The 15,869-nt window shown below is 41.8% G+C and overlaps 1 protein-coding gene across 2 annotated transcripts in view; it reads left to right on the plus strand.

Annotated features, from left to right (window-relative positions):
* farp2 (FERM, RhoGEF and pleckstrin domain protein 2) overlaps nt 1-15,869 on the plus strand; it is a 157,806-nt gene that overhangs the window by 106,640 nt on the left and 35,297 nt on the right. For both annotated transcript variants that reach the window (XM_060919763.1, XM_060919764.1), the window contains exons 8-13: nt 5,533-5,680; nt 5,793-5,888; nt 6,032-6,195; nt 7,779-7,847; nt 7,949-8,009; nt 8,158-8,377. In XM_060919763.1, coding sequence (XP_060775746.1) covers nt 5,533-5,680; nt 5,793-5,888; nt 6,032-6,195; nt 7,779-7,847; nt 7,949-8,009; nt 8,158-8,377 — 758 coding nt within the window. The remainder of the gene's footprint in view (nt 1-5,532; nt 5,681-5,792; nt 5,889-6,031; nt 6,196-7,778; nt 7,848-7,948; nt 8,010-8,157; nt 8,378-15,869) is intronic.

Below are 15,869 nucleotides of genomic sequence, written 5' to 3' on the forward strand. Positions count from 1 at the left end.
GCATTTTTTTTCCATACTAACTGCTTTTGAAGCAGAACACACTGTTGTTGCTCAGTAAAACACGACTTGAAACCGATGTGAGACACTTTTGCAGCAGAGCTTCACATGTGGTTGAAATGTGAGTCCGTCAAAAAGTGTCCTTTCCAGAAAACCACAAGGATCGTCTCTACTTCAGTTGTTATTAGTTACCACCGTGTACAAGCATCGCTGCACAGTACATGAAAATTTGTACTTAAAATCACATCCATTACAACAGTTTTTCGCTTTGTAGACCTTCCTCTTGTAGACTGTAAGAAAGTGGGTCAGTTTTAGAAATACACTACACACCGCCTTCTCACCACAAGTAACACACCCAGTATAGTAGAGCAGGTTAAGCAAACCATCGTGCACTTTGTGATATAAGCATGAAATTTGGCATGATTGTTGCTTATAGGTCACTTTTTCAGAAAAAAGTGCTAGCCACGAAAAAAATTCAATATGGCGGCCATTTTTCAAGATGGCTGCCAGACGCATCCTCCTTTCATGTTTTTGTTAAGAAAACACAGAGCAAATTGTTATATAAACATGAAATTTGGCAATAATGTTCTGTGTAGGTCATGTTATCAGTTAAAAGTGCTAGCCCTCCAGAAAATTCAATATGGCGGCCATTTTTCAAGATGGCCGCCAGACGCGTACCCATTTTGTGGCTTTGTTAAAAAGCCACAGTGCATATTGTCATATGAACCTGAAATTTGGCAATAATGTTCTGTGTAGGTCATGTTTTCAGTTGAAAGTGCTAACAGACCAAAACATTCAATATGGCAGCCATTTTTCAAGATGGCTGCCAGATGCACATCCCCGTTGTGTGGTTGTGCTCATGTGTGCCCCTAAAATGGACTGCTATTGCCGGGATGGCAATGAGCTCTCATTGCTTACAAAATATCCCAAATGGCTTGCGAACCACACAGCCTCTGGCAGTCAAGTGTCCACCCTAGCCTTCCAGAGCCGGCAGGGGTGATTTTGCCGATAGAGGTGGTGCGAAAGGCGGGTATCTGGCGCCTCAAAACCAGTTGCTCTTGGCAGAAGAAACTGAGTAATGGCACTAACTGGAAGGGGATGAGGAGGACGAGTAATGGCACTTATTGGAACAGGACTATGAGGATGCCGAGTAATGGCACATCTTCTGGCAGTTCATAGGGCGTAAGAAGAGAGTGTATGTCGCTCACTACCAGGGTACGAGGATATCAATGGAAGAATACTCCAGACAGAAATCTGCGCAAGACAGACGGCCAAGCACCATCCGAGCCAGCTGACTGGAGTTTTGAAATATCGAACCAACAACTCCGTGATATTACAGGAACACTACCCATCTGCAATTTTTGCGTCAAGCAACATCTACAATACTTAGCTCATGTATGCAGGATGAACAACGACTCCCTGCAGAAGCAAGTGTTATTTGCACAACCAAACGGTCACCTGTGGAGCAAAGTCGAGCGGGCCCTTGACATCGACAGGGCCCAAGTTAGACGTATGATGATGATGAAGAATGACTTCAAGCAATTCCTCGAACTACGTTTCAAGGAAGAGCGCCCTAAGGCTGCCAAACAGCAAAACGGGAAAACGTGATGACGACGACACTGGTGACAGACACTGCTGTGAAACTCAGCATGGGGTTCAATGTCAGCTAAACATTGAGTTAGTATCCCAAATGCAAGTGCTCGAAGGCTGGAATAGGGTGTACTCCACTGTGCAGTTGCCCTTGTGAGATTTTTAAGCAAGGAACAGTGACTGAACTTTGGGCCTAGCCATGCTGGCGATGGCAAAGTAATCCAAATTCAAATGGTCTACCAAACTTCACTTTGGACAGTGGTACATATCCATTCATAAATCAGAGCTGGCAAACCATTTTTATGGTAGGGGCATTGTCTACCTAAAACTGTGTGCTGGGGGGGGTAGCAGTTCAGGGATAAAAGAGAGATCTCAGCAATGGATATTTTTGTCGATGTCATAGATTTGACCAAGTTATTTTTCACTGTTGAGCATTAGCACCATTTTCGTTCACTTGTTTTTCTCTGAAAGGCCTATGAGCCTGCTGGAAAATCATGTGACCAGTTCATTTGGGACTATTTGATGGAAGGATCAGTCAGCAAGAAACAACTCTTGGAGCTTAGGAAAGATATGGGAATTTTCCCAAAAAAGCATTGGAATGTAAGGGTTTCACAAAATTATCCACTGTGAAAAATGGGCTTTTCATCATGCCAGATTGACTAATTGTGCAATCATTCTGTTTTTCTGCATGTAATTCAGTATTATAATGGCAATAAATCAAAAATGTTTCATTGAATTCATCTTTTGTACTTTGACACCAGAGCAAGACCACTAACGGGGGATTTTTTGGCGACCATCTTGAAAAAAATGGCCGCCATATTGAATTTTTTGGGGGGCTAGCACTTTTAGCTGATAACATGACCTACACAGAACATTATTGCCAAATTTCATGTTCATATCATAATTTGCACTTTTTTTTTTTTTTTTTTTTTAGCAAAACCACAAAACAGGGACACGTCTGGCAGCCATCTTGAAAAAATGGCCGCCATATTGAAATTTTTTTTTTTTTTGTGGCTAGCACTTTTTTCTGAAAAAGTGACCTATCAGCAACAATCGTGCCAAGTTTCATGCTTATATCACAAAGTGCACGATTTGGAGCAAAATCTGCCTTAACCTGCTCCACTAGTATCTGACCTGTAGCTCTGAAATCCTGCACAGTTCATTTCCGTCTCAAAGGTCGTTTTTGGCAGCAGAGAAACACAAACGTCTGAGGTTTGATTTTTGGACTACCGTGGACCCAAAAACTGTCCCCTGATTGTAAAGCAGCTCACATAACCACAGTGAATAAGAATAACAGGGACAACTTGGGCCAAAGCACAGTTTCAAGCACATTTTAATAGAGTGCACTTCTTAACAAAATGTGTGTGTGTGTGTGTGGGATTCTAAAATGAAATCAGTCAAGTGTGGAGAGCGGAATTATAAGTAAGATACAACACCTCTGTGTCTTCAGGGTTTAAAAGCTCAGTCTGTGGAAACGAGGCAGGCGAGTGAGTGTTAAAGTATGCTTAAATACTGAGTAGCAGAGTTGGCTTTACGTTTTGTATCACATTTATTTAAAAATAAGCGTAATATAAAATGTTATTTCCTGAAGTGGTGTCAAATTAAAAAAAAAAAGACAAAAGTTAGTTTTACATAGTGTGCTGTTGTGTTAACTGTAAGTTAAGGGTGATGGAGGCTGCAATTCCTCTCTGCCTGATGTTTGGAAATGCATCAAAGTTGTTTGAACAGCTTGCAGATATGGATTAGACGTAGTTGTAATGTCGGGCAGCTGCTCGGAGTTCACCTTCACTCTGAGGGTGTGTTTGTCTTTCTAATCAAGGCAAAAAAACCAACAACCTGGCGACACTAAAAGCTTAGTCAGAATGGCCTCTTTGTTTTCAATTAATCCTGTGATTATACGTTTCTTGAGGATGTAATTGTTTCACCGAGACAAAATATCAAACAGGAAGTTTTTGGGGTTTTTTAAATTAAATTGTTTAAAATAATTGCAGCTTTGGTTCTTTCAGTAGCTTTCTATGACATCTGTGTCTGTAACGTTGTCGCTCTGATCTTTGTGTATAGTCGGGCTTACAAGATGTGGCTAAGGTTCATGTCAGCTCTCTGTTGGGCTGTGTATCTAATCCTCGGGTTAAGACCCATTTATTAGCCATACTGTTGCTGGGAGGAGCTGCAGCAGATTTCACAGCTTAAAGGATGAGCAAAATTAGAACGTGCTGATAATCTGGCATGGGACCTGAGCCTGGCATACACATGCTCATACTGGGTAGTTTCATTTCTAGTTTTAGCCCTCCTCTATGTGGTTGTAATTGCATACTTAATCGTTTGCGCTGATGCTCTTCAAGTGGACCTGAATGGCTGGTATTGAGGTGAACCAAAGCTTGTTCCACTGTCTACACTTGTCTGTGCCTCGTGATTTTCTGTAACCATACAAAAACTGGTGAAATTTACACTTTTTTTTTAAGGGCCTCAAAACATGCACTGGCAATGACTTGGAGTACCAGTCAAAATCTTGGAGACACCTACTCATTGATAGGTTTTTCTGTATTTTGACGATTTTCTACATTGTAGAACAATACTGAAGATGACATCCATCCATTATCTGTAGCCGCTTTATCCTGTCCTACAGGGTCGCAGGCGAGCTGGAGCCTATCCCAGCTGACTACGGGTGAAAGGCGGGGTACACCCTGGACAAGTCGCCAGGTCATCACAGGGCTGACACACAGACACAGACAACCATTCACACTCACACCTACGGTCAATTTAGAGTCACCAGTTAACCTAACCTGCATGTCTTTGGACTGTGGGGGAAACCGGAGCACCCGGAGGAAACCCACGCGGACACGGGGAGAACATGCAAACTCCGCACAGAAAGGCCCTCGCCGGCCACGGGGCTTGCTGTGAGGCGACAGCGCTAACCACTACACCACCGTGCCGCCCTACACACTAACATTATTTGTTGTCATCTCTTAGTCATTAACACCCAATATGGATTTATTTTGCACAAACCTGTCGTGGTTTTCAGTCAAGAGGAACATTTTTAAAACTAAATATAGAATAATGTAATTATCTTTAGAAAATGTGCAACATCTTATCCAGTGTTACAGTTGAGAGGGTTTAAGGGTCCAACAGTCAAAACTCTGATGTTAGGAATTGTACGGTCAGTAGCTCAGGACCTTAACTCTTAAAGCTTTACTTTTGAACCCTACTGATTTTTTTTTTTTTTTAATGGGAAGTCACAGCTCGGATATCCTTTTTCTGTCATTATCAACCCGTTATTTAAAAAAAAAATCATTTTGTGGATTAAAACCACAATGCCGTCTCCCTTTTTGTACCCTTAAAGGAACAGTCCACCGTACTTCCATAATGAAATATGCTCTTATCTGAATTGAGACGAGCTGCTCCGTACCTATCCGAGCTTTGCGCGACCTCCCAGTCAGTCAGACGCAGTCAGACGCACTGTCACTCCTGTTAGCAATGTAGCTAGGCTCAGTATGGCCAGTGGTATTTTTTGGGGCTGTAGTTGATATCTGAGCTCCGTATCAATGCGCTGCCGAAGCGCGCAGAAGGTGTTAGTATGCCTGTCATTATAGTGCGGACTTTCCATAGCATAGAAAATCACCACGTTTCAATTTGTGTAACTGAACTTTTCATATCACTGGTCATATAAACCTATGTAAACAGGAAAAACGCGGAAGAGTTTGGTCGCATCTAACTACAGCCCCAAAAAATACCATTGGCCATACTGAGCCTAGCTACATTGCTAACAGGAGTGACAGCGCGTCTGACTGACTGGGAGGTCGCGCAAAGCTCGGAGAGGTACGGAGCAGCTCGTCTCAATTCAGATAAGAGCATATTTCATTATGGAAGTACGGTGGACTGTTCCTTTAAGACCGCTAAATTACTTTGCTCAGCACACCTGTAATGCCTCTTTTTGTCCTGGTGCAGGGGTCAGACGCCTGCCGAGTCTGATTTCCAAGTGCTTGAAATCGCCCGTAAGCTGGAGCTGTATGGTGTGCGTTTCCACCCTGCAGCGGACCGTGAAGGCACCAAGATCAACCTGTCAGTGGCCCACATGGGCCTGCTGGTCTTCCAGGTGAGCACAGCCTGTCTGGCAGACTTGTTTTAATCTGATTTTGGCCAGCAGAAACAGATCTGTCCTTTTAAATATATGAGAAACTTTAGCCTTTACTTAAAATCTTTCTCAGGGCAACACCAAGATCAACACGTTCAACTGGTCGAAGATTCGCAAACTGAGCTTCAAAAGGAAGAGATTTCTTATCAAGCTGCACCCTGAAGTCCATGTGTGTATTAAAGCCCAGGAGAGGCATCTTGCACCAAATGCAATTACTCATGTTTTGTTGCAAATATACGTTTCCTATACCCTGATTTTTTTTCATGTCGGCTAGAAAAAAACCGTGTGCTTCTCTCACCATCCATCATTCAGGGTCCTCATCAGGACACGCTGGAGTTCCTGATGGCCAGTCGTGATCAGTGCAAGATCTTCTGGAAGAGCTGTGTGGAGCACCACGCTTTCTTCCGTCTGTTTGATCAGCCGCAACCCAAAGCCAAAGCCGTTCTTTTTAGCAGGGGATCTTCATTCAGATACAGGTACTGCATGCGGATGCGTTTGTCTTGTATACGTAGCCATATACGTAGTATACACAGAAGTCCCTGCATTTTTACCTTCTTTAAGAAATCCAAATTCTATAAGCCTGCAAATGGGGAAACTCTTGCAGCAGCTTGGAACATGCCATTATCTGAAATTTCTCAATGAGATCTCCAGCTAAAAAAAAAAGCTGTGGGAGTGACCCATTTTTCATAGACTCCTCTCACTAAAAAATTTTTCCCGAAAAGGTTTAAGCAAAGTTTCATGTTTTCAAAGTTCAAGTGTTGGATGCCTTACACTGCAAAAAATTAAAATCTTAGGAAGTTTGTCTATTTTCAAGTCAAAACATCTAGCCACCCTTATTATAAGACATGATTGCCCAACAAGCAAAACCTCATTTAGCTAGAAAGGCTGGTTTTTAGACAGTCCATCTTGAAAATCTTGTATAGACAAAATGTCTTGAAAAAGTCTTATTTGGAGCACCTTTGAAAATAAAACAAGTTTTTTTTTTTTTTTTTTTTTTTAAAACAAGTAAGTAAATTTTGGACATTTGTCAAATGCGGTTCATCTTGTTTCAAGAAAAAAAAACAAAGTACTGTATGCTTGTTTTGGGAATAAATGAACTTTACTGAAATCTTTGAATCTAGTGCCCCCAAAATGCATCGACGTGCCTCAGGTGGATAAGGCGCCATGCCATAAATCCGGGGACCCGGGTTCGATTCCGACCTGAGGTCATTTCCCAATCTCTCTGTCTCTCTCCCGCTCATTTCCTGTCTCTACACTGTCCTATCCAATAAAGGTGGAAAAGGCCCAAAAAAAATCTTGAAAAAAAAAATGACTTGAATGGCTAAATGTAAGAAGTACGATCTTGTTATAAGAACTATTTTGATTATTTTGAGTTAATCAGATCTCGCATAATAAGTTCCCCAATTTTATTTTGGAATTATTTCATCTAAAAACAGGTTAGAATTTTCATCTTACTTTAAGAAATCTTACCAAGTCAAATTTGACTAGTTCCATTTGGCAGATTTTTTTTCACCTGATTCAAGCAAATATGCTTTGTTTTAATCTCATCTCATTATCTCTAGCCGCTTTATCCTGTTCTACAGGGTCGCAGGCAAGCTGGAGCCTATCCCAGCTGACTACGGGCGAAAGGCGGGGTACACCCTGGACAAGTCGCCAGGTCATCACAGGGCTGACACATAGACACAGACAACCATTCACACTCACATTCACACCTACGCTCAATTTAGAGTCACCAGTTAACCTAACCTGCATGTCTTTGGACTGTGGGGGAAACCAGAGCACCCGGAGGAAACCCACGCGGACACGGGGAGAACATGCAAACTCCACACAGAAAGGCCCTCGCCGGCCACGGGGCTCGAACCCAGGACCTTCTTGCTGTGAGGCGACAACGCTATAACCACTACACCACCGTGCCGCCCTGTTTTAATCTTTTATTTCTTATTTTTGAAAGGCCATTTTTTGCAGTGTAAGTGAGAATATCATGCAGTTTCATGCTTATGGTTGTGTACATGCTTGTGTGTGAGAACAGGTTTGATCTAGATTCTGTGTTTTATGACAGCGGGCGAACTCAGAAGCAGCTGGTACAGTATGTTAGGGACAGTGGTGTGAAAAGGACACCCTACCAAAGGTGAGACGCTGCTGGCCAAGCTCCTATTTTCTTTGAATACAGCAATCCTGAAACATGAAATAAATAATTCATTTTTGTTTGGGGGGGATTGTCTTTGACAGGAGGAATAGCAGTAAGATCCGTATGTCAACTCGCTCCTTAGCCACTGATTTTCCGAAGCAGGTCAGTGACAAAGGACATCCACGTTGTCTCCAAACCTTTGCTTTTTATGACTACATATGCAAATCTAATAATTTTTTTAAATAAATCTTTCTCTAATATCCCTACCTCCCTTTATTCCTCCTGTTTTGCCCATTTTCCTCTCTTACAGAGTCTGTCCTTCAATGACAGCCTTAAGATTTGCAGTTCTCCCCCATCTGCCACCGTTTCCTTCCACTCTCTGCACTCTTCCATATCTCCTGTACGGATGGATAACAATAGCAAACAGCAGCTCCAGCACATCCCATCCCTCCAGCAGCCTGTGAGACCACCTACCCCTGTGAAGGAGGAGCCTGCAAAGATCCACCCTCCATCTAACTCGGCCTTCCCAGGTGCCCCTTCCAACCCGGCAGCAGGAGACTGCAGCCCCTCGTTCGTGTGTGTAGAGAGTAGCTTCTCCCAAAATGGCAATGATTATGGCGATCACATGGCTTTTGGTGAGGGTGGGCGGGGTCAGATGCTTAGCCTCGGTTCAGGTGGCGGGAAGGCCTTCCTTACTCCTTTGGAGGCAGAGTTTATACGCACCGGGTCAATCCCTGCATTCCCGCTGCAGATCAGCGAGGAGTTCATAGACGACGACCCTGCTGAAATGTCATTTTATGCAGGCGGGACCGAAGCATACATGTTCGGCTTTAATGAAAATGGCGAGAGGTTCAAATATAGCGAATGTGAAATGAACGGAAACTTGAATGCTTTTTCAGAAGGTGCCTTTGGCCGCTCTGAGACCAGTTCACTGGTCAATAACCGCTCAGAGTGCAGTTCTCTAGACAACCTGGGACTATCGTCCTCGTCTTTGCGCTTGCCCGGCTCAGAAGACCTGTCTGAGGCCAGCTCCATGCTCAATTTCCCACCATGTTCTGCACGCTCCGAGGCCAGCTCGGCCATGCAGTTTAGTGAGCTGGTGGACCAGCTTGAGCAGCTTAGCTGTCCACCGACGGGCACAGAGGGCTCAGGCGATGGCAGCTCTGATTCAGACTCTGACTGGGGCTCTGATGGAGGCCTAATGTCAGATCAGAACCTGTTTTTCAGCAACCCCTTTACTGGTCCTGCAGACATGGAAGCTTTCCTCCTTGAGTGCCACAACCTTCGCGCATTAAGCCTCGGTGAACCCCCCAAATCCACCCAGCTGGATATGTAGTGTATTTAATCTTTTCTCTAAACTGGGCTCTGTTATCTTGTCCTAGAGAGAAATGACTGACTTGGGGACCACTAAAGCGCCATCCGGCATCCGATGTAGGGTCTATTTGTGTGCTTTTCTGGCTTTTTGTTCATAATATACTCAGTTTTATAATACTTTAGAACTGAAGACACGTTGGCTTGGTGTCAGGTGGAGCATGGTGGCGTTTTGATTTTAAACCTGATACAGCATGCCTTTTCCCACACTACGTAATTATTGAGAACATAATGGGCACTTTTTTTTTTTAGCATTTCATGCTGCCACTTTTTCCTTCATACTTTATCTTATAGTGCACCTAGCCACTCGTCTTTCTTGCTTTCTGGTGTGTCCAGGTTTTCTAAATGTTTGCTGTGTTGTTCAAGCTTGTCTTGTTATGACGTGCCTTTTGGGTCTATAATCACTCTTGTATGATTTGATGCTGATATTAGAGATTTTTCCTCCAAGTGCAGGTTCAGCTCTCGTGTTTGCTTCTCTGTACTCTTTTTTTTCTTTTTTTTTTTTTTTTCTGTGCCTTATATTTCGAATCAGTTTTATACTTTTATACTTGGGCTGGTCTGTAGTGCCAAATAGCACTGATTTGTTGAAAACTGTTGACCATCACAGTTATTTAAAGCCAGTGTTTGAAGGAGAATATTCAAATAGTCAATAGTTTAGAATAGTAGCTCTTAATGCCTCGGTCACAACCGGCCGTACGTGCTCCTACGGCCGGTCTACGTGCAAGAAACGCACGGGGGGGCGCGCGTGTGACGTGCTGATTTTCGAGCCGGAGACCGGCCGCAGAGGTTCTTTGTCATGTCAAACAAACTCTACGGACGCTTACGATTTTTTCAGGTTGCAAGACAAACTTACGGCCAACATGCGTCTTTCTCCACAAACAAAAAAAACCCGCAGCGATTTGGGAAACGCCAAAAATCGCACGGCCAAAAAATCGTACGTCCGGTTGTGACCTAGGCTTAAACCTGAGTCCTGGATTGAGGATCACTGCTTTAGACATTCTTCTATAATACTGAAGTCTTCCATACTATTGTTGCTGTATTCAGCACCAGAATGTGTTATTCCAGTTTATATTTTAGTAAACTGAAGTATGAACCCGTTTATTAATCTGGAGTTTAGTGATCTAAGCTCTTTAGTCAAATATATTAGAGTTATTTGAAAATAATAGTCTTAAAATGCTGGTATCAAGATTCCAGCTCAGGAACAAATCCATGCTACCAGTAAGGCATTTCATCTTTTTGTCAGACGCCACAAACTTTGTATGCTAAAAACGTCTGACCATTTACATGTCCACTCCAGTGTTTGGCGTGAATTTGACCGTTATGGTACTGTGCACAGGACTGTTGTGAACTTGATAGCAGTCCTCTTCAGAAGTTAAAATCCATCCACCCATCCATCAATTATCTGTAGCCGCTTATCCTGTACAGGGTCGCAGGCAAGCTGGAGAAGTTAAAATCCTTGACCCAAAGTTTGCTTGAGGCTTCATCACGTTGGTGTCGGTACTTTCCTGATTGATTTACTCCACAGTGTCCCCTGCTGTTCAATATTGTCCCGTGTCACAATTTTGACACACTTTTGCCTTATTGATGATTTCCTGTGGTGGTGATTTATTGCATTGTAGCTTGACTTTCTTTACTGCACATTTCATCATTTTCAGGCAATTTTTTTTTAATATCTTTTTTTTTTTGGTTACTGTGGAGAATGTAATGCAGCAGTGTGCTGCCAAAGAATGTAACCTGCTCCTTGAATGATATGCATAGTGTCAGAGATTCATAAATGTTCTTGGTATTAAAAAATGTAGTCTGAAAGCACATTCCTGCATTTTTCAGTGAAGGGAAGATTTGCATCCCCTTAGATGGGACTTGGTATTACCGTAACTCTCCCCGGTATACTTAGCTATTATCCGTACATGTATGTGATCTAGTTCAGTAATTTTAACACTACAGAGGTGTATTTAATGAAGAACTTGCTTCCTCCTTCTTGCTATATTAAGAAATGGCAATTAAGATTTTTCTGACTTTACCGATCGAAAGTGCATTAATTCCATGGTGCCGTGTATTCAGGTGCTGTTTACGGTAAAATTTAGGCTTTCCATTAAAAGTTTTTCATCTTTTTGACTAAATTATTTAGCAGATTATCCTATTTAGCTTTGCGTTCCTTACATGCATCCAAACGTTCAGCACTTACTTTTTGCACCATTTAGTTTCTTAAATAGTTGCATTGAGTTAATGAAATGGGTCTTGCTTTCGGCAGTCCGACCAGATTGATCAAAGTTGACGGTACAGTACTAGACATTACACAGGGCTATAACGGGAAACACCAGTTGGGTGCAGATGTGTTTTTGTGGGTTGACTAGACTGCTTACATGCCTTTTGTTTCTTGGCTGAGGTAAATTCCATAAGTGCATTGAGATCTAAACCACAAGATGGGGCATGGTCAGTGCAGTTTTCCCTTTGGGTGATGTCATTTCCTAATTCTGTCTCCTGTGCAATTCCATTTAATTTCCTGCTTCATCTCATCCTGCTTCACTTTGCCCAGGCTTTCTTTTTCTTTTCAGTCCACTTTCGACTAAATTCAGTTGTCAGATTTGCGGTTTGTGTTCCTGTGGCAATACTTTCGAGCAATTTTCAGCTACGGTTTCGTAAGCTAGCAATTACCTCAGTACAGAATACACTCAATGCCACAGAAATGAATTTCAAAGAACTATGAAAAGATTTGAACCTACAGATTAAGAAAACCTTTGCGTAGGGAATAAGCTGACGTGAAATCCCGTGTGACTGTGGATTATCGATCGTTGGGTTAATTTAAGGGCGAGTTCATTCTCATTGTCATTTTGAGAGCTGGCAAACCTGTGTTCAGCACCAATTGTGTGCAGTTGTTTTTCTCCGAAAGCCTCTCTACTCTCACAAGCGAGGACGAGCAGTGTAACTGGGCACAGAATAGCCATCCAGCTGCCTTACCTCCATCCTTGGACAAGCTTGGACCTTTGTCAGTGTGGCATTAGTTGAGTTTGAGGCATGCCGATTCTGTTTTTGGAAATGGAAAAAATGCACAATTGTTTTTGGACACGTCTGTAGACTCAAGGAAAAAAAAATTTTGTTTAATTGACCTTAAATTCTTAATGCACTAATGCAGTCTGATTTCATAACCCGATGTGCTCTGGCTAGCTTTTGTAACGATAAACATCTGTTTGGGTTTTAATGCTGCTTTGAAGCTGTAGCTGCAGCAGAAGATTTACCCAAGATGGTCAACAGTTTGTTTATGAAGGCTGAGCATCTGCTCTTCACATAGACACATTACTCATCCTGAGCTTTGCAGTAACCCTGCAGCTTTCTCTCACGCATTTTTGGATGGTAAGATCAAAGCAAGGTGATCCAGAAGTGCTGCTTTTTTTTTTTTTTTTTTTTTTAAATTGAGTCTTGCAGTAGCCCATTGAAGGTTTTAATTGTCAGAAATGAATTTATCAAGCACTTAAAACTGTGAATGTAAGTCCTGTCAGATGGTATAAATGAATATGGAACACAGTCATAACACGCACTCAAGCCATTTGCTTATTACTAGGTTGAGTCCTGATTACTATGAATAACCCACTGTGCTCTTTGACTCCAGATTGAAACTTTCCAAACTGTAATAATGTTTTGTGCAACATTTATTGTAATGTAGAAATTCACACTGCACAAATCTTTGCAGAGCTTAACTGTTCGTGAAGACACACGGACAAGATCTTCCTTGCTCTGAGTTTTACCTTCTTGTTCCCTTCCCCATTCCACCCCCTCTTAATTTTATTACGTTAATTATCATTTTAGGGGAAAAAAAAAAAATCACTTAAAGTGCCATTCCACCATTGGATGTATTCTTTGGCATAAAATACAATATATTTTGACAACATATATAAATGGTATCACTAGATAGAGAAATCTTTTAGCTTCAAAATGATATATCAAACACAATTTTTTGACAACGACAAGTATATTAATTTTACGACCAAAGTCACCTACCCTTTTAATTTCCGCACGTGATGTCATCGGCAGGTTCCCCTTCTTGTGTACCGTGTGACGTGGCACATATCAGCAATGGCGGATAGAACGCGATAAAAATAATACCAATAAATCTAGCTAATACCAATAAATCTAGCTAACTGAAAGATTAACTCAAAATTTTTCACAATTTTTTTGGCCCCCATATACGAGGAGAAATGACTCTCTCACTTTGGGGGTTTCCTGGTCTAAAAATAGACCGACACGTGGTACACAAGAAGGGGAACCTGCCGATGACATCACGTTTCACTACCACGCGAAAATTAAAAGGGTAGGTGACTTTGGTCGCAAAATTAATATACTTGTCGTTGTCAAAAAATTGTTTGATATATCATTTTGAAGCTAAAAGATTTCTCTGTCTAGTCATGTTGTCATAAAATATATTGTATTTTATGCCAAAGAAGACATCCAATGGTGGAATGGCACTTTAAGCTCTTAAATTCAGAATTGCTGCAGTGCCTAATCTATAACAATTAATGTGAAAGTGTACCTATGTGTTTTTTTTTTCTTTCTTTTTAAATAAACCATTTGCTTTTTGGTACATGAAATTTAAGACTTAACGTTCTGTCAGTTCCTTTTATTATCACTTGTATGACACAAATATGACTAATATATGCCCTATTAAAATATCTTTAAGAGGCGTTCAATGCTGGAACCTCTGCATATCAGCTAATACATTTATTCAAGCTCCATTTAATTCACATAGTGACTAAATTCGCTGCTTTGAAATCAGTTCAGTCGTATGTTGGTTAATCATGCTGGAATTCCTCTGTTTGTTTCCTTTATCTGTTTGACTGGGTTAGTTTCGGTAAGCATTTTGATGATGATTTTTAGTTTTGTTTGTTAGAGTAATCTTGGATCAGAGTTTTCCTTTCAGAAGATTACGGTCCAGTGACCATGGAAAATGTAAACAAATACTTTCAGTGCTCTTAAAAGGCTGGGGAATAATTGGCCATGATTCTGTAGCCAGGTGCTGTGGTTTAAGCGCTGCCCTGTGCAGCTGTGTGAAAGTGTGTAAAAAAAAAAAAAAACACCCACAGATTCCCAGCCAAGCAAAGGCTGCAAGTTGTATGTAGCATCAGACGCCAAGACGATGAGACAGCCAGCGTCCGTCTTTCCCGTGCCACGACGGCCACTAAAGAACGTGTGGAGGAAACGCACAACAACCGAGCCTGTTCCTGAAGATCCAGAAGTACCTCTGCATATCTTTACAGTGGTTCAGGCTTTGATTTGGAGTGTTTGATGGACCAGGTGTTTTTCACCACATATATAACCTTTCTGAAACCATTTTTGTTTCACTTTCAGGTCCTTTTTCAGACAAGTTCAGTTTGCCTGAACTGATAATCACATCAGTTTTTCTTTGGCTAATCAGACACAAGGTACGCCACCTCTCTTGCCAGAGCGGTTGAGGGTTAGGTGCCTTGCTCAAGGGCACTTAAGCCAATCCTGCTAGTCTAGGGAATCAAACCAGCAACGTTTTGGTCCCAAAGCTGTTTCTCTAACCATTAGGCCATGGCTTCCCCTGACCAAAGTAGTGCAGGGTTATTCCTTATGATCTTTGTCTCCCTATATTATGTCTAATAGAACTACTATGTAGGGTGTGTGCTTCCTCCAAGATGGGTGAAGCCAGCTGGCCTTTTTTAAAATGCCATAACATGCACTCCCAAACAAAAAAGGGGCTTCCAGTGATTTATGTAGCGTCCTTCTGATTTAGTTCTTTGTGTTTTGGCATCATTGTGATTGGAACTCGATCGTATGAAGTGCAGCTCAGGAGCCGAAGAAGTGCAGATTTTTCTTATTCTCTTAAGTATCTGCAACTAGCATTGCTTTTTCAATATAACTTGGAGCAGATCACTGAATATAAAGGAGAAACATCAGGGGAGACACCACACTGAAAGCAGGCAGAATAAACTCGGAAGCTTGAGGGATTAGAGGTGGTTACATGAGGCACTGTTTATCCACGTACAAAAAATGATTAAGTGGCATCAATTTGTGTGTTAATAACTCGGAAGTCACATTTTTTTTTTTCTGCTACTGACAATCGTATTATGGTTTCAGCTCCCGTTGTCGGGCCCATAAAGGCCTTGAATTCTCAGCTCTGTGCCTGGATTGTTCACTTTGGATTGAGAACGTGTGGAATGAAAACAGCACTATAGCACTGGACAATGAAGTACAGGATGACATGGTAACAAATCCACGAACTTGCATTTTGTCGTTTCGGATGCAAAGTGAGCAGAACTCCTTTTGGTTACCCTACCTACCAGAGTTTTACACAAACCAAATAGGGACTTGCGGGTGGAACTGGAAATCAGTAATCTGTCATTCGAATCAGACAGTCAGCATTTGTAGCGGGACGTTACTCAGTTCTTATTTCACTTTTTTTTTTTTTTCTCAGATTCCTGAGGAGGTAATATCACAATTTTATCATAAATCATATTGCTTCACATGTGATTTGATTTACCTCCAGTAATCTTGTCTTGCTGCTGAGATTTTCAGGTTAAACTGAATATCTTGCTGCTGCTATCCTCAAATAAGGCTGAATTTTAATTTTTCCTCTTTAACCATCCAAGCTGTACCATGGTGCCCTATAGACCCTTTTCAGTCACGTGACCTTCG

This window comes from Neoarius graeffei, chromosome 4 (assembly GCF_027579695.1).
Source record: "Neoarius graeffei isolate fNeoGra1 chromosome 4, fNeoGra1.pri, whole genome shotgun sequence".
In the NCBI taxonomy this organism is placed as follows: Eukaryota; Metazoa; Chordata; class Actinopteri; order Siluriformes; family Ariidae; genus Neoarius; species Neoarius graeffei.